The sequence below is a fragment of the Macrobrachium nipponense genome, chromosome 49, assembly GCF_015104395.2.
Source record: "Macrobrachium nipponense isolate FS-2020 chromosome 49, ASM1510439v2, whole genome shotgun sequence".
In the NCBI taxonomy this organism is placed as follows: Eukaryota; Metazoa; Arthropoda; class Malacostraca; order Decapoda; family Palaemonidae; genus Macrobrachium; species Macrobrachium nipponense.
Genome location: NC_087224.1, coordinates 11,922,196 through 11,939,028, shown reverse-complemented (window position 1 = coordinate 11,939,028; position 16,833 = coordinate 11,922,196). Strand labels below are relative to the sequence as shown.

General features: G+C 43.5%; 1 protein-coding gene across 3 annotated transcripts in view; it reads left to right on the top strand.

Moving 5' to 3' along the window:
• Positions 1-16,833, top strand: part of LOC135205330 (serine palmitoyltransferase 2-like) — a 176,467-nt gene that overhangs the window by 91,074 nt on the left and 68,560 nt on the right. For all 3 annotated transcript variants that reach the window (XM_064235778.1, XM_064235776.1, XM_064235777.1), the window contains 2 exons: positions 2,360-2,514; positions 3,515-3,660. In XM_064235778.1, coding sequence (XP_064091848.1) covers positions 2,360-2,514; positions 3,515-3,660 — 301 coding nt within the window. The remainder of the gene's footprint in view (positions 1-2,359; positions 2,515-3,514; positions 3,661-16,833) is intronic.

Here is a 16,833-nt window from a genome sequence, read left to right as displayed (position 1 = left end):
TCCTCAACAAAGAGTTTTGCAGCATTGCTACTGTCTTAAGTAAAGAGCGTGGCAGGAATAAGGATTACACTGATATATATATGATTGAATTGAAGAAATAATCTTACAGGGCACTGAATGCAGAACAAACTATTGAAAAGTCTTCAAAAATGTACGTAATAAATATTGGAAATGGTGAGAGGGAAGAGTTAGGTCATAGAAGTTTTATGATTCAAGTCAGGGTGCAAACTGCCTTTACCCTCACCATGCCAGGTGACTTTAAGTGTTGCTACGCAAAGGAAAAGAAAGAAGTTTCAAGTCTGCTACCTCAAGATATGAGTTTTCTATAAAACTCATTTTCCAAATGAATCACAATCTTCTGTTGGTCAGATGTCTCCAGCATTGCCAACCAACCCTCCTTAGCTCCGCCACTGTTCAAGTGACCACCTTTACCATCTGTCAGTACTTCAGAAGAGCTTGCCATAAGAGCTAAGAGCTACTGTCCTCGTCATCTTTCCTTCTAAGGCAGGGGGATGTGCTTCTTCGTACTTCACATCATGTAGGCCATCTCTTAATACTGCTCCATCTTTAGAAGTCAGCCTTATTTCTTTTTCCTAGATTTTTGAGAAAGGAACTCCTGTGCAAGTAATAACAACTTCGAAATTCAAGCATTTCAGTTTACCCTTTCAGTATACCCTTTCTCTGTCTGTATGCAGCCGTGTATCTGAAATATTTCGTAGATTTACATTACTGAATTTGGCTTGGGTATGTTTGGCATTTAAGTAACGTCCATACCACATTAATAGTAGAATATCATGTTAGTGTCATCATTGCAAGATGTACACCAAGAAGTGTGCATGGGTGAAGAATCAAATTGTGAATGTTGGATGTTCCTTGGTACTATAGAGAACATACTTTGTCTTCATGACGTTCAAATAGGGAACTCTGTTCACCGCCTACTGCGTGCTATGTGCCTTTCTTGGTGGGCAGTACTGCTGAAAGTTCTTTGCTGTGTCTTTTTCACCTCCATGCTGCATTGCTTTCTCCCTTTGTAATATGTTTTTGAACCAGCTGCTCAGTTTCTAGAATTTTGTCATGGGCTATTATTTATCCTCATTTAAGAACATTTCTTTCAGGCCAGTCAGTTTCATGTGGTTAACTCCAATTGCAAAAAAAAAAACCCAAAGTTGATGTAATATTCCTGTTAATGCATATATAAATAGTCATCTTTGAACTTTTGATTCAGTTTGGGAATTATACCTTTCACAAGAAGATAACCCTTTATAGGGTGTGCGCATAATACTTGTACTTGTAGTAGAAGATCTAATATTCTTATTCTTATTGTGTAGAACTAGTCTACACAAAAATCAAACGTAAATGTTAAGACAAAATAAAATGGCATCATAACTTGGACCACTAGCAACAGTGAAGATCACAAGCCTCATAATTCCCACAAGCAAAATTGCTGTGTACTGTCCAGGTAACTTGATTATTCACTAGTAAAAAGAAATGACAAGATATCAGATCCACAGAGAACACATGTGGAAGGCACCTTACAGGAACTTCAAATTTAAAATATACAGAGGAAACCCCTTCTTATTATTTCTTAATGTAAAATTAAACCAGCAGAAAATTCATATCCTGTAGTTTCAAAAAGCTTTGTGCGAGTTGAATAGTGGAGGCACAGAATCAACGTTTATGCATTGTGAATGTGTGTATTTGTATATAAAGTCCCCATGGTCCACATAGCCATTTGACCCAAAATGGTTTTAGTATGTAGTTGGTTACTCATAAATTTTACCTAATTTTTTGCATTTTATAACTTGTTTTTAATCTCTTCATTTGGTGTAATATCTTCTTGGTGATTGTTAGTGTACTACTGTAATTATTTTTTTTATATGATAAGGGACACTTATCCTTGGTGGTTATTTGCATGGACGAGGTAATTTCAGTTATTAACAGGACTAACCAGACCTGACTTACACTTGGTTAAATCTTAATTGCTTGACAAACAAATAAATTTAATTACATCACTGGTAGCAAATTTGGTTCTAGAAAACAACAACAGGGTTCAAAACCGAGATGATGTGGTTGTAGTAGTGTATAAGGATATGAGGTAAGAAGTACACATTTTTTCTTGTTTTCTTTTATTTGTCATTTTTTTTTTACTTGACAGATCTTCACTTCCTATTAAATTGGTTGAGAATTTTTAGGACAAATTATAGTTCATGATTTTAATATGCTTGTGCTTTTGCTTGTGGTGTCTCCATTTAGTCCATTTGTTTCTTTTAGCGCTGTAGTTAATTTGGTCGAGCACCATAGATTTACTTTTTGGCTAATGAAATAAGTGTTTCACATTCTTCTATATTTTTTCCTTCAGGGATATGTACCCCTTTACATTGGATTTGAAAGTTTCTACACTCGTAATGTTTACCGACGGATACAGGATTGTTGGAACAGGGCAATATGTAGTGTTCCTGGAGCATACATAGACCTGTTAGAGAGGTATTCTCCTGACTATGGATGGACGATGAAGTGAGTATAGCATGGTATTTATGGAATTTGTGTTTCATGTTTTTAAGTTTTGACAGCATTTCAGCAGGCAGTCTCCGGGTTACGTTGGGGTTTCCTTTCCTGAAGCATGAAATAAGCCAGAAAATTATGTTAGCTGGAACACCGTATTGAAAAATTATTAAAAATGAGAAATAAAAGTGATGGAAGCCTTACCTTTAGTACTTTGTTTGTCTTGAAAACTTCCCAGTTGATTTACTAAGCTTCTGGTGAGTTGCACATCCAGGATCTTGTAGAATTTCCTTAAAAAATGCAGAGTTTTTCTTTTGTCATCTACAGTGTGCCGTAAGATTGAAACGATGTAACCTCAGAACATCTGCTGTAACACAGAACAGGTTTTTTATGATTATAATCAGAAAGCACCATAAGCTCAGACCAACGTAAACCGAGACTGATGCAACCCAGTGACTGCCTGCATAGGGAAAGGGAAACAATGATAGTTAACATTTGTTGGAGGTTGTTGCTTATATTTTATTTTGTATATATACAGGCAGTCCCCGGGTTACGACGGGGGTTCCGTTCTTGAGATGCGTTGTAAACCGAAAATCGTCGTAAGCCGGAACATCGCCAAAAATCCTAAGAAAACCTTACTTTTAATGCTTTGGGTGCATGCAAAACTATGTAAACTGCATTCTTATTGCATTTTGCATCAAAAAAACCTTCAAATATTGATTATTTTGCATTTTTTGTGTCCTATTTCTTCTGCCAGATGAGTGTTGTAGGCGTCGTAACCCTGGAAATAATTTCTGATGAATATAATTGAAAAGCGCCTTCACATCGTAAGCCGAAACCCGCCGTAACCCGGGGACTGCCTATATATAATGCTGCCTTCCCCCTTAGCTATCCAACTTCATGAACTGGGTTGCTTCCAGTTTTCATCTGAAATTCTCGTTAAATCCCTCAAGCTGACAATAACAATAAAATTTTCTGTGAGTTGAGAATTTTAATCATCCTCATTTTGCAGGTTAACTGGGAAGGTCCTAAAATGTATCAACGTTGGATCATACAATTATCTAGGCTTTGCAGAGAATGTAGGTCCATGTCATGATGATGCTGAAAAAGCCTTGAAAGATTATGGCATCTCTGCAGGCAGTCCAAGGCTCGAATTGGGTATGTAAACCTCGTGGAACAACATTGGTTCTGCTATTTTCGTGTGCTTTTTAACAGATATATTATGGTATGGGTTTAACATATAATGTAGAATGTTGTTACTTATCTTAGAATACAGTGTTCTCCTTGTATTTTTTGGGGGGGATACTTACCTTAAACCCCTGCAAATAGTATTTAGAATCTGCGAATAGTTGAAACACCTATAAAAACGCTGAAAACTGCCTATTTTTTTTTTTTTTAAGTTGAAACTCATGAAAAACCCACTAAAAATGTTTATACCTTATTTTTTAATAGTTTATCACACAAGTGCATTTTATGATGAAATTTATAAAAAAATCCAGGAATTTGGGGATAATTCTCATAGAAAAATACTGTGAATGCTCTTAATTTCCCACGAATAACGTGTAGATGAGGTCCATAGAGAAATCCGCTAATGCCCAGAGTCCACGAATGTCGGGAACACGAATGCGGGGAGTCCAGTGTACAGACTTTGAATACATCTAAGGATTTATGCGAGAAAAAGAATAATCATCAAAATGGGTGTCGGTGCATAAATCTGTATTGAAAGTCATGAAAGTTACAGGATTATAATTTTGTATTTGAAAGTTGGAGAAGTAATAGTTCAAAAATAGTGTCATTTTTTGGTTAAGCACAGTTGTATATATTTATTTGTTTTGTATAATAAATAAATAATTTACCTAATACTGTATAAATAATAATTTTCAACTCTTAATTAAATTATATAAAAATGAAATACGTAGTGTAACTGTACCAATTACAAAATTGGATGTAATACGTATTTTAAACAAATAATCTTTCCCTCATCTTTTGTTAACTACTGAAGAGAAGCTTGAAGCAAAGCTGTCAAATATGTCAATTTAATATGACAAGAACGAGAAATGTTGCTGGCTAGCAGGTCAAAGGTCTCTCCTCCTCTCTCTCTCTCTCTCTCTCTCTCTCTCTCTCTCTCTCTCTCTCTCTCTCTCTCTCTCTCTCTCTCTCTCTCTCTCATATTTTTGTATACGCAACTTACTCAGTAATTAAAGTAGCTATAATTTCCACTTAGCAATGGAGGCTTGAATTAAAAATTTGCGGGTAACACTTCAAACTTTGTAGGTGACTGTGCCGCCCACTAGCAGGAGAGTAGGAACGACTGTATGCAGAAAGATCAGTTTGTTCATGCTGTGTTCAGGTAAACACTGATGGTGGCGATAGCTTGTTCATTATTTTCCGGTTATTTAACTGGATTTCAGTGGTGTGAAACACATAGTATCCTTCAATTGAATCTCATGATGAGTTTTTTTTTCTTGTTTTTGTAATTGTTGAACTGATTCATAGACTAATCTGTGGTTTACTTTTACTGGCCAACGAAAGTAGTTCGGCCCTAAAGTATTCTCATATATTACGCAATTCCTTTAGGCCAAACTTTGCATAATGTTTTTTATATACCAGTTTTCATTAATTGCAACATTAAATAGTTTTGCCCTTTATCATAAATTCTGGAATGTTGTGTTCTCTGAGTATACAGTGGTCCCTTGTTTATTGCAGTTAATGGGGACCAGAACCCACCCCCCCCCCGCTATAGGCGAAAATCCACGAAGTCGGATTGGCTCCCCCTAGGAATTTCCGTATATGCGTGTGTGGGTACCAGAATGTTTAAAATATGTATATTTATATGTATATTTATACTTATTATGGTGTTCTGCACTCACCAATGACAGTAGCATCTTTAGACTTGATTCCAGTAATGACGACGATGACAGACCTGTGCAGTTCGATTGAATGTGATGATGAATGATGATGATGATGGTGTTACTGCACAGGTATAATGAGGCCTTTAAATCAGTTCGGGAAGCGCCTCATCGTCAGATATTGGCGCTGGATCGTCAACATTTGCTTCTGAGAGAGGCGAAGAGGCTGGTGGTGGCAGAGAAGAGGCTCCCACTCCACTCGTAGAGGCTTCAGGTTCACTCGGAGGCTCTTCTGCTGGAGGCGCTGATGGTGTAGCTGGGTTTTTTACCTTGGAGAAGATTATGGTGACGGGTAGTTGCTGTCGTTTTTTCTTTTGTTGCAAAATGCCTTTGTACAAGGATATAACCCCGTCAACACAGTTGCTAAACTCGACAGCTCAAACCATATCGTCGATGTCTTGTGCAAATCGTTGCATTGCCCTTGCTATGTTGCACAATTGTTGCAGGTTCTCCAGGGTAAGGCCACGCTCTTCAATTTCTTTGTCTTGCTCTTCTTTGCTTTCTTCTTCACTTGCAGACTTCGTCATCTCAATGAGGTCTTCATCTGTCAGTGGGTCCGAGTGGGAATCAATAAGGCCGTTGACGTCTTCTTCCATCATGTCGACGAATCCTTCATCCCCGATGATGCGAGCCAGCCTCACCGCCTTCTCCACTGCCGAGTGATTGCATAGTCATGCACCACATTAGACCATAATTTCTTCCAGCAAGAATTTATGGTCTCGGTTTTCGTGTCCTTCAATGCTTGCTGGATATTAGTCAAGCATGACACAATGTTGTAGTTACGCCAGTACTTTTTCCAGGTGAATCCTTCGTCGTCGTTGTCAATTGCCGTGATGAGGCCCTCCATCCTGGGACAAGTGTAGTGCCTTAAAGGCATGAATGACACCTTGATCCATCGGCTGAATTAGAGATGTGGTGTTGGTGGCAGAAACTCGATCTGAACCCCATCATATTGCAGGTCTGTTGCATGGCCTCCTGCACAGTCCATCAAGAAAAGGACCTTAAAAGGGAGGCCCATCTGAGCTAGATACAGCTTCACAGGAACCATTCAAGGGTCAGGGCTTTCATTATCCAGGCCTTAGAGTTATGCATCCAATACACGGGGAGCAGAGCCTTATTTTTGTTTTTTAAGGCCCGTGGATTTTTGGCCTTATAAATAAGGCCTGGCTTAAGTATAAAGCCTGCAGCATTGCCACACATGTTGAGAGTAACACGGTCTTTGTGGGCCTTGAAGCCTGGCCTCTTCACTTCATCCTTGAAGAGGAATGTACGAGAAGGCATCCTCTTCCAAAAGAGGCCTGTCTTGTCCATGTTTAAAACTTGCTTAGGGAGGTAGCCGCCATCACTGATGAGCTTAGGAAACTCATCCTCTACGTAACGACGAGCAACATCGGTGTCGGCAGAGGCAGCCTCACCATACAAAGGCACGCTTTTGAGGCCATATCTCTTTTGAAATTTATCGAACCAGCCTTTGCTGGCTGTAAAGCCTCGTCCTCGAGGAGGCAAATCACTCGTGGCAGAGCCAGTACTGGCTTGAGGTTCGTCAGGATCATCTTCAGCGGCTTCTTCAGCATCTCCTTTGTCGTCGTCATCGGGCAAGGTTTGATCATAGAGAGGCCTTTATCCTGATCACATTAGTATCCAAACTCACGTTTTTTTTTCTTCTTTTTCCTGCAATCGGCAACCCACAAGGCTAATGCAGGGAACATTTTCATAATTCTTGTTACGCGGAGTTACCAAACGTTTCGCTTCTTTATTGAAGTTTATTGCAGCAGTTTTGCGGATGTTAGCTTCGTCTTTTTTCATGTAGTGCACTGTCGGTTCATTCACTTCATAATGGCGTGCCACCGCAGCATAACTTCTGCCCTGTTTTAACATATCTAAAAGTTTGACCTTTTCACAGATGGTCATCATCTTCCTCTTTCTCTTGGGCTCACTAGAGGAATCTTTCGCTGGGGCATGGCGCTTAGGAGGCATTGTAAGAGCTTAACGAAAAGTTAATTTCGAACACAACACTGAGATATGCGAGAGACAGTTGACAGCGTGAACGAGAGTGGTGAGATACAACAAGGGAAGCAGCTGGGAGAGGATGCGATGATGTGCAGCCAATCAGCTCATGGGATACAGCCACTTGTGCTCTCATTCGTCGATCTCGCGCTGGAAACCAATCACGTGCCTTGTCTGAGTGCCCGTGGGTATGTACAAAGCCTCTGAGAGAGCTTCTCTCTTTGTCTGGTATACTAGGAAACCATTTCTCTCGCGCATCACGATGAAACAACACTGCATTCCGTTATAAGGCTGCTGATATGGCGATATTTTTATTTTTTTTTATTTGTTGATGAATATTTTTGAAAAATCAGTGATGCACTGAGGCCGCGAAACTTGAACCACGAAGTGGCAAGGGTTTACTGTAGATACTCATAAACTGTCTTTGACCTCAAGGTAATTTTTTAGGCTAAAAGATAAGCAACTTCTCTTGCGAATTGCTGATATGACTTTGCCCTGAAAAGTATTCTTATATCTTACGTTAGGACAAGCTTTTACATTGTTGTTTACAGGGTGTAGGCGGTTTACTAGATGTATGTTAGACAATTACCTTACAAGTAATTCGTGAATGCTGGACTTTCATAGGCCTCTTGTGGGCCGACAATATAATGTTGTCCTAAAAAGGAATTCTTGTATCCTGTATTTTTCCTTTAGGCCAAAATATTTTACATTGATGATGTTTACAGAGTGTAGGCGAATTACTAGAGGTCTTTAAACAATTGCCTTAAAAGTAATCGTTGACTGTTCATCATTTATAGGCTTAGTGTTAGCCACCAATATAGTTTTGTCCCAAAAACGGAATTCATGTATCTTTTGTCATTTCTTTGGGCCAAAATTATGTCGATGATATTTACAGGCCGTAGGTTACTAGTAAATTCTTCTATATATATGTACTTAAAGGTAATTCTGGAAGTTTTCCCTTTGGGCCAGGATTTTGCATATCATTTACCGAACATAGTTTGGATAACTGTCGATAAATAATATTACTTTGAACCTTCTACTCAGGACATAGGATATTCTCAAATTCGACAATCAATACATGCTTTAAAGTGTTTATTAAATATTTTGTCATTCCTATGGGCCAAAGAATTGCTTGTCATGTTGTTTACTGAACCTAATATTGCTAACCTTCAGTAAATAATATTACTTTAACCCTCTCACTTTCCTTTGCATAGGATTGAAGTGTAAGGGCAGAAAGTAGTAGGAGAGACTAGTGCTATCGTAGCCCGAGAATTGGTCTCTGCTATCGTCAAACGAGAATTGGTTCCAGTAATTGCTTCATTAGTATATTGTGGTTAGTACTCGCTTCAGTAGTACAAATTTGAAATTTTCTGAGGTAATTTTCTCATGTTTCCTGTAAAAGGACACGCATCCAAGTTGATGTGAACATTGTGAATGCTCCTCTCTTCCAGCTCACAGTAATGCTCGCTACCGCTTGACACCAACTCATGCTACAACGCTCGAAGGTGCCAGCTTGTGCTCGGAGTAGCAAGGCGTTAAAAGCGGCCATATTAGCGCCCAGAAGCACATGTGCACCCATAGTGGCTATGTTCCAAAAGCGCCCATAAGCGCCAAGGTGACTATAAGTGCTCTCCTGATAAACATCATACTACAATGTGTCCGGGTTAACAGAAATTAACCTTTCGAGTGAGTGTCGTGTTGTGAAGGAGGTGATTATCCAGCCTGCCAGTTTTCCTAAACCTAAGTCACTGGCATACTCCCCTAAACCTGGGAAAAGTCATACTGAACGTCCAAGGGAGGCTGGTGGGAATTACCCCAGGTAATTGCCCCTTCAGTCAAACCTGATGCATTTTCCCAGTTATCGACAGACACCCACGGAAAAGGCTTCTTCTTGGAAGTTTAGTGGAGTTGGCTACTCGACCAGCTGAATCATCTCTGTGAAGGTCCCTGGAACACTAGCCTGAACCTGGAAGAAACCCTACCAGAGGCCCAAGGGAGGTTAGTGGGATTTGCCCACGAGTATGTAGTTGGCCCCTCAAGCATACCTGTTGCAAATCACAGTGTGCTACAGACAGCCATTGGAAAGGTGTCTTACAGAAGTGGCTAATTTTTTCTTCAAATTCTCGTGAGCGGGCGTGGAAAAGAAACATTTGGTGTTTGAGTAAAGACGTTCTTCCACTCATGGACATTTCCGCATTAGTGCACCGCCTGGAGCGACAGTTTTGAGCGCCCATTTGTGTCCATCGGCACTTTAGCATCAAACATAAGAATGTGATGCGTCCAATGAATGTGCTCTGGCATTCATTGAAGTAGAGTGCTGTTAGCGCCTGTGTTTTCAGATTCTCTGGCTTAAAGACGACAGTTTTCGACTTTGGATCCATCTTTTCTGCCTATCTAGCAGTGCTTAGATGATATTTGTGTTTTTGTACATGAACTTCCCTGCCAGATATATACTTAGCTATAGTCTCCGACGTTCCGACAGAATTTCAAATCTCGCGGCACACGCGACAGGTAGGTCAGGTGGTCTACCTTACCCGCCGCTGGGTGGCGGGCGTATGAACCAATCTATCTCTCCAGCCAGATTTTTTTCTGTCGCTGAAGCGATAACAACTGTTGTCGTTTCATTCCGATATATTCTTCATTTCTCGCTTGCCTGGAGATTGATTTGGACATTTTGGTGACGTATTCGCTCTATGTTGGCTTGGCATACGCTGATTGTGGACCGTTATTGACTTTGCACTGGATTTTCCTGTAGAATGTCTGATTTTGATTCTGTTTCCAAAACTCCGGTTTTGTTTAGAGTATGTTTGACCGATGGATGTAAGGTGAGGTTACCGAAAGCTGCGGGTTGACCCTCACACTTTCTGTGTTAAATGTAGGGGGAATGAATGTTCGTTTAGTAACCCGTGTCAAGAGTGTGAGGTTTTGAACGAGGATGAATATAAGGCTCTTTCTTCTTATATTAGGAAACTTGAAAGGGATAGGGTACGTAAAGCTTCTTCAAGGAGTTCGAGCAGGTCGAGAATGAGTGAGAATGAAACTAACATTAATGTAGTTTTAGAACCTTCCTCCCAGGTCTCAGCTCCTGCTCCCCGCACTGAAGCCGTAGATTCGTCTTCGGAGGCGGCGGCCTCAAAAGCTTCCTTGTGTTCTAAGGAAGACAAGAATCTTCGTACTGATCAAGGTAAGAGTGTCAGTGATGATAAGTGCAGTGTTCCCAGTGATGTGGAGGGTGCGTCTGACCGGCTCCTTAGTGCCTCCAGGCCTAGACCTCTTCCAGACTCCCAGTTCCAGTGGAGGAGGAAAGTCGAAAGCCGCAGGAGGGCTAGGGAGAGCCCCCACCGGTCAGGCGTCCCCTCGGCAGATCCTGAAGTTCGCTCCCAGGCTGCCTTGGATCGTAAGAAGAAGAATATTCTTCGTCAGTGTTTTTCGTCATCCTCTTCTCCTTCGTCGAAGCGTGGTTGGAGCTCTAAGGAGGCGTCACGCCCGTTGAAGAGGGCTGCGGAGGCTCCCTTCAGTACGTTAGCGTCCAGCCCAGAAGACTTTTCTGATGTAGCTTCCTTGCAAGCAAAGAAGCCTAGGAGATCCGGTGATCGCCCTCCTTCTCCCGCTCCTCGCGCTGAGCTTGCTTCGGAAGAAGATCCTGGGGACTCTCCTTCTCGAGTGCTAGCGGGCCTACAAGCTCAGATCACAGCCTTGGCGGACTCCTTGGCATCGAGATCGCGTAGAAGGAAGGATTTGTCTCTCCCTATCAAGAGATCGAGGCGCGTTTCGTCGGAAGAGCGCTCTCTTTGTAATCGGCGATCTCCTTCTTTTGAGGATACTTCTACACATCGTAACATTTCACGAGAGGAACACCACTCCCGCTCGGAGGTGTCGGGACGCCATTCGACGGATAGGCGCTCCTTGGACTATGAAGATATTTCCCCAAATCGGATTCCTGCCTCGGGTAGATGCTCAGCCCCTTCTGTTTCTCCTTCTTCTAGAGTTCGTGCAAGAAGAGAGAGTCGCTCAGGTCGTAGAAGACTTATTTCGTCGTCTCCGTCCTCATCTTTCTTCTTCTTGTCTTCTCAGAGAACCTAGGGAATGCCCTTCTGAAAGTAGGCGCACTTCTCCTTCCGACTACTGTAGTCGGGCGTCGGATAACGTGACTGGTAGGCGCTCATCGCATGGAGTTCGCTCCTCCCCTGTAAGACATCAAGAGTCTAATAGGAGCCCTGCTCCTGGTAAGCGTCATTCTTTTAGTAGCTGTTCTCCTGGAGAAAGACACCTTGATCCTCGTTTGCTTCGTTCTCCTAGTAGGCGCTCTTCGTTCTCGAGACTCCCTACTCCTGATCGGTCTCCTCTTGCTAGAAGTCAAGAACGCCTCAAGCGCCCTGCTTCTGTTAGGCGCTCGGAGCCTTACAGACGTTCTCCCCTTGGTAAGGACCAAGATCTCGCCGAACGCCCTGTTCCGTTTAAGCGCTCGAGCGTAGCAGCCGCTCTCCGCTTCGTAGGCATCAAGAGCCTCTCAAGCGCCCTGCTCCTGAAAGGCGCCCTATTTTTAGCAACGTTTCGCCGCTTGGTAGGCGCCAGGATTCCACTAAGCGCCCTGTGACAGATAGGCGCTCGGCGCCTAGTAGCCGCTCTCTCCTCACGATCGGCGCCAGGATCTTAGCAGGCGCTCTCCCTCTCGTAGTTTCCCTAGGGATAGACGTGGTCTTTCTAGAGAAAGGAGTCCTTCCTCTTTTGCTGTTAAGAGTTTGTCTGCATTTAGGAAGGAATGCGAGTTTAGACAAGAATTTTCGGATAAGCGTCCTTCTTTTACAACTCGTCGTTCTCCTGTACGCCTCTCTACTTTGGAATCTTCTCCTCATTCAAGACGTTTGTCTCCTTCATCGCACTGTACCCCAGCTAGGAAATCATCTAAGGATTCTCATAAGGATCCTCATCCCCGTTCTCCTCCTCAAGAAGACCAGGAAGCCTCTGAGGAAGAAACTAATACATCGGCAACAGTTTCTTCGTACAAGAAGCTCACAGAGCTTCTCCTTCAGGAGTTCGGAGAGTCTTTGAGCCCTACTGCTCCTCCTTCTCCACACTCGTTGTTCTCCACAGCGAAAGCAACAAAAGGATCTTCGTGTGTGAGAATGAAACCGACTCTGTCTATGAAGAAAGCGCTCAAGAGTTTCGGTTCATGGATGCGTACTAAAGAAGAAGCGGGGAAAACTATGTTTGCCTTCCCTCCGTTGAAGCTTTCAGGACGGACAGGATTTTGGTATGAGACAGGAGAACCCTTGGGACTGGGCCTTCCGTCTTCAGCTGACGCAGATTTTTCGGCACTAGTAGACGCCACTAGAAGATCAGCTTTGAATTCGGCCAAAACTATGTGGGCAATGAATGAAATAGATCACATTCTAAAAGGCATTTTTAGAGTCTTGGAAGTTTTCAACTTTCTCGATTGGTCCCTCGGAGTCCTAGCCAAGAAAACTCAAGGACCGGACACGTTTTCTCCGGAGGATTTGAATTGTGTCTTATCCTGTATGGATAAATCGGTGAGAGGGATGTGGGGCCAGCGAAATAGCTTCACTGTTTGGAGCAGGGGTCTTGAAGAAAAGATCAGTATTTTGCTCATTTTTAACAAAGTCTGTCTACATGCTCAGAGATCGTCTTTGCTTTTTGCCCCTCTCTCTACGCAGCTGTTTCCTAAACACCTGGTTCAAGACATTTCGAAGGCTCTCTCTGCCAAAGCTACGCAGGACCTTCTAGCGCAGTCTGCAAGGAAGCCGCGCCCTACCTTCCAGACTAAGACGAAGAAAGCTAAGCCGACCTCTCAGGAACCCTTTCGAGGGGGCTTCTACCTCTAGATCCTCTTCGTTCAGAGGTCGGAAACCAAATAGAAGAGGGAGGACTTTTACGAAGTCAATCAAACCTCCCAAGTAAGACTCAAGTCCTTCAGACAACTGTAGGCGCCAGGCTTTTACAGTTTGCAGAAGTCTGGGACCCAGAAACAAAGGACGCAGATGCCTGGGACCAACTGTCAACTTTTGAAGGCAAGGGCTATCTAATCCCGTTCTCTTCGAGGCCTCCCTTGACGAATACCCCGAGGGAGTTGACGGCCAGATACAGGGACCCCATCATGAATCAAGCCCTCCGACTAGCGGTAGATCAGATGCTGGAAAAGGAGGCGATCGAACTAGTGGCAGATCATTGTTCGGCAGGCTTTTTACAACCGCCTGTTCCTAGTTCCGAAATCCTCAGGGGGATGGAGACCGGTGTTGGATGTAAGCGCCCTGAACTTCTTCGTCGAAAAGAAGAAGTTCACGATGGAGACCACTGCCTCGGTGTTAGCAGCACTCCGTCCAGGGGACTGGATGGTGTCCTTGGACTTACAGGACGCTTACTTCCACGTACCAATCCATCCTTCCTCGAGGAAGTTTCTAAGATTCATGATGGGGGGAAGAATCTTCCAATTCAGGGCCCTGTGTTTTGGCCTCTCCACGGCCCCCCAAGTCTTTACGGCCATCATGAGGAATGTGGCACAATGGCTTCACCTAGAAGGGGGGGTGAGGATTTCGCTCTATCTCGACGATTGGCTTATAAGGGCCAATTCCAGAGATCGTTGTCTGAAGGACTTGAAGAAAACCCTGGATTTGACTTATTCCTTAGGACTTCTGGTCAATCTGCAGAAGTCAAGTCTGATTCCCGCTCAAGAGTGCGTTTATCTGGGGATCCAGATGAACTCTCTTGAGTTTTCGGGCTTTTCCGTCACAGGAGAGGATAGCCCGGGGACTCGAAAAAGTAACAACCTTCTTAGGGAAAGAAGTATGCACAGTGAGGGAGTGGATGAGTCTGCTGGGGACGCTCTCCTCACTGGAGCAATTTGTTTCCCTAGGAAGGTTGCACCTGAGACCGCTCCAATTCTTTCTTCATCGGAATTGGAGTCGTCCTTCTCAGGATTTGAAGTTCTCCCTGTCAATTTCTCTTCAAATCAAGAAGGAGTTAGCATGGTGGGCGGATCCCGACAAGTTCTCGCAGGGACTGCCGCTTCAATCCCAGAACCCCAGCCTGGTGTTGTTCTCCGATGCGTCGGAAACAGGTTGGGGGGCGACTCTGGGAACCAAGGAGGTGTCAGGAACCTGGGTGGGGGACCAGTCTTCCTGGCACATCAACAGGAAAGAACTAATAGCCGTGTGGCTTGCTCTGAAGGAGTTCGAGTCAGATGTGACAGGAGCAGTTGCGCAAATAAACTCGGACAACACCACGGCTCTGGCATACATCAGGAAACAGGGGGGACGCATTCCTTCTCTCTGTACGAAACAGCAAGAGATCTTCTTCTGTGGACAGAAGAAAGGGGGATAAAACTTCTCACCAGATTCGTACAGGGAGAAAGGAATGTAAGGGCAGATCTCCTCAGCAGGAAAGATCAGGTCCTTCCCACAGAGTGGACTCTGCACCAAGATGTTTGCCAGAGCCTTTGGAAGTTGTGGGGCAGGCCTCTCTTAGACCTGTTTGCAACTTCAAAGAACAAAAGACTGGATCTGTATTGCTCGCCCATCTCGGATCCAGGAGCAATAGGGATAGACGCTCTCCTACTCGATTGGAAAGGACTCGATGTATACGCGTTTCCCCCCATTCAAGATTATGGGGCTTGACTTTGAAAAAAGTTCGCAGAGTCAGATTCCGCAAGGATGACTTTGATAGCTCCCTTTTGGCCAGCACAAGATTGGTTCACAGAGGTGCTGGAATGGCTAGTGGATTTTCCAAGATCGCTTCCTCTAAGGAGCGATCTACTCAGACAGCCCCACTTCGACAGGTACCACAAAAACCTCCCCGCTCTCAGTCTGACTGGCTTCAGACTGTCCAGAAACTGGTCAGAGCGAAAGGCTTTTCGTCAGCAGCTGCTAAGGCAATCGCTAGAGCGAGGAGGTCTTCCACCTTACGAGTGTATCAATCGAAGTGGGATGTCTTCAGAAGATGGTGCAAGAGGAATAACGTTTCCTCTTCCGGTACCTCTGTGAATCAAATTGCAGACTTCTTTTTATTCTTAAGACAAGAATGTGGCTTAGTCGTTTCGACGATTAAAGGCTATCGTAGTATGTTGGCGAATGTCTTCAGGCACAGGGGCCTCAACTTATCGGAAGATAAGGACCTACAGGACCTTATTAGGTCTTTTGATACAACGAAAATGCAGTCTCCTAAGACACCTAGCTGGAATTTGGATGTAGTCCTTCAATTCCTTGGGTCCTCTAGGTTTGAACCCCCTAATTCAGCCTCATTCAGAGACCTTACCAGGAAGACTCTGTTTTTGATGGCTCTAGCTTCCGCCAGAAGAGTGAGTGAGCTTCAGGCGATTGATGGTAATGTGGGTTTTAAGGAGGACTCTCTCATTTGCTCTTTCCTTCCTGGTTTTCTTGCAAAGAATGAGAACCCATCAAGTCCATGGCCCAAGAACTTCGAGATTCGTGGGTTATCTTCTTTGGTAGGAGAAGAACCCGAGAGAACTCTTTGCCCAGTGAGAATGGTAAAATACTACCTTAGAAGAAAAGAGCAACTGAAAGCCAACCGAGAGGTCCTGTGGTGTCAGTATAGCCTACTCGTCCATTGTCGAAGAACGCATTGTCCTTCTTCTTGAGAAGCTCATCAAAGAAGCACACGGATCCTGCAGAGAAGAACATCTTAGGCTTCTTAAGTGAAAGCACACGAAGTAAGAGCCATAGCAACTTCTCTTGCTTTCAACAAGAATATGTCCGTGCGAAATCTGATGGAGACAACATTCTGGAGATGTCAGTCAGTGTTCGCGAACCACTACTTACGTGATGTGAGAATCACTTACGAAAAATGCTTCGCCTTGGGCCCGTACGTATCTGCGGATTCAGTGCTGGGGCAGGGAGCTGGAACTCATCCTGTTTAGTAGTATAAATTTTTCCCCCTTGTATTTGTTGTTGTTGGTTGCCTTAAAGAGGATGCATGAAGGCATCTCTTTAGGTCGTAATACTAATCTTTAGTAGTTTGGTTAGGTGGTCTGATGAGTGTGGCTCCTTGCAGTAGTAGTGGTTAGGACCTGTTAAGATAGGGACGAACTCCCTTTAACAGGATCCGACTTGGATTCTACCACACAAAGGGATCACATATCCCAGTGGTAGATCCGAGAGTCTTTCAGCATCAGGTCACGTCCTAGCGTAGCTCTCCAGGCAACGCAGACTCAGAGACAATATCAATGAAGTCTTCTACCTGAACAGGTAAGAACCAAGGTTATTTATATCCTACAACATCAGTTGTTTCTTATCTCTCCTTATTACTTTAGCTGTCTCTTACCCTCCACCAAGGGTGCCAATCAGCTAAGTATATATCTGGCAGGGAAGTTCATGTACAAAAATGATATTGTTAAACTACAATAAAGTTTTGTACATACTTACCTGGCAGATATATACGTCTA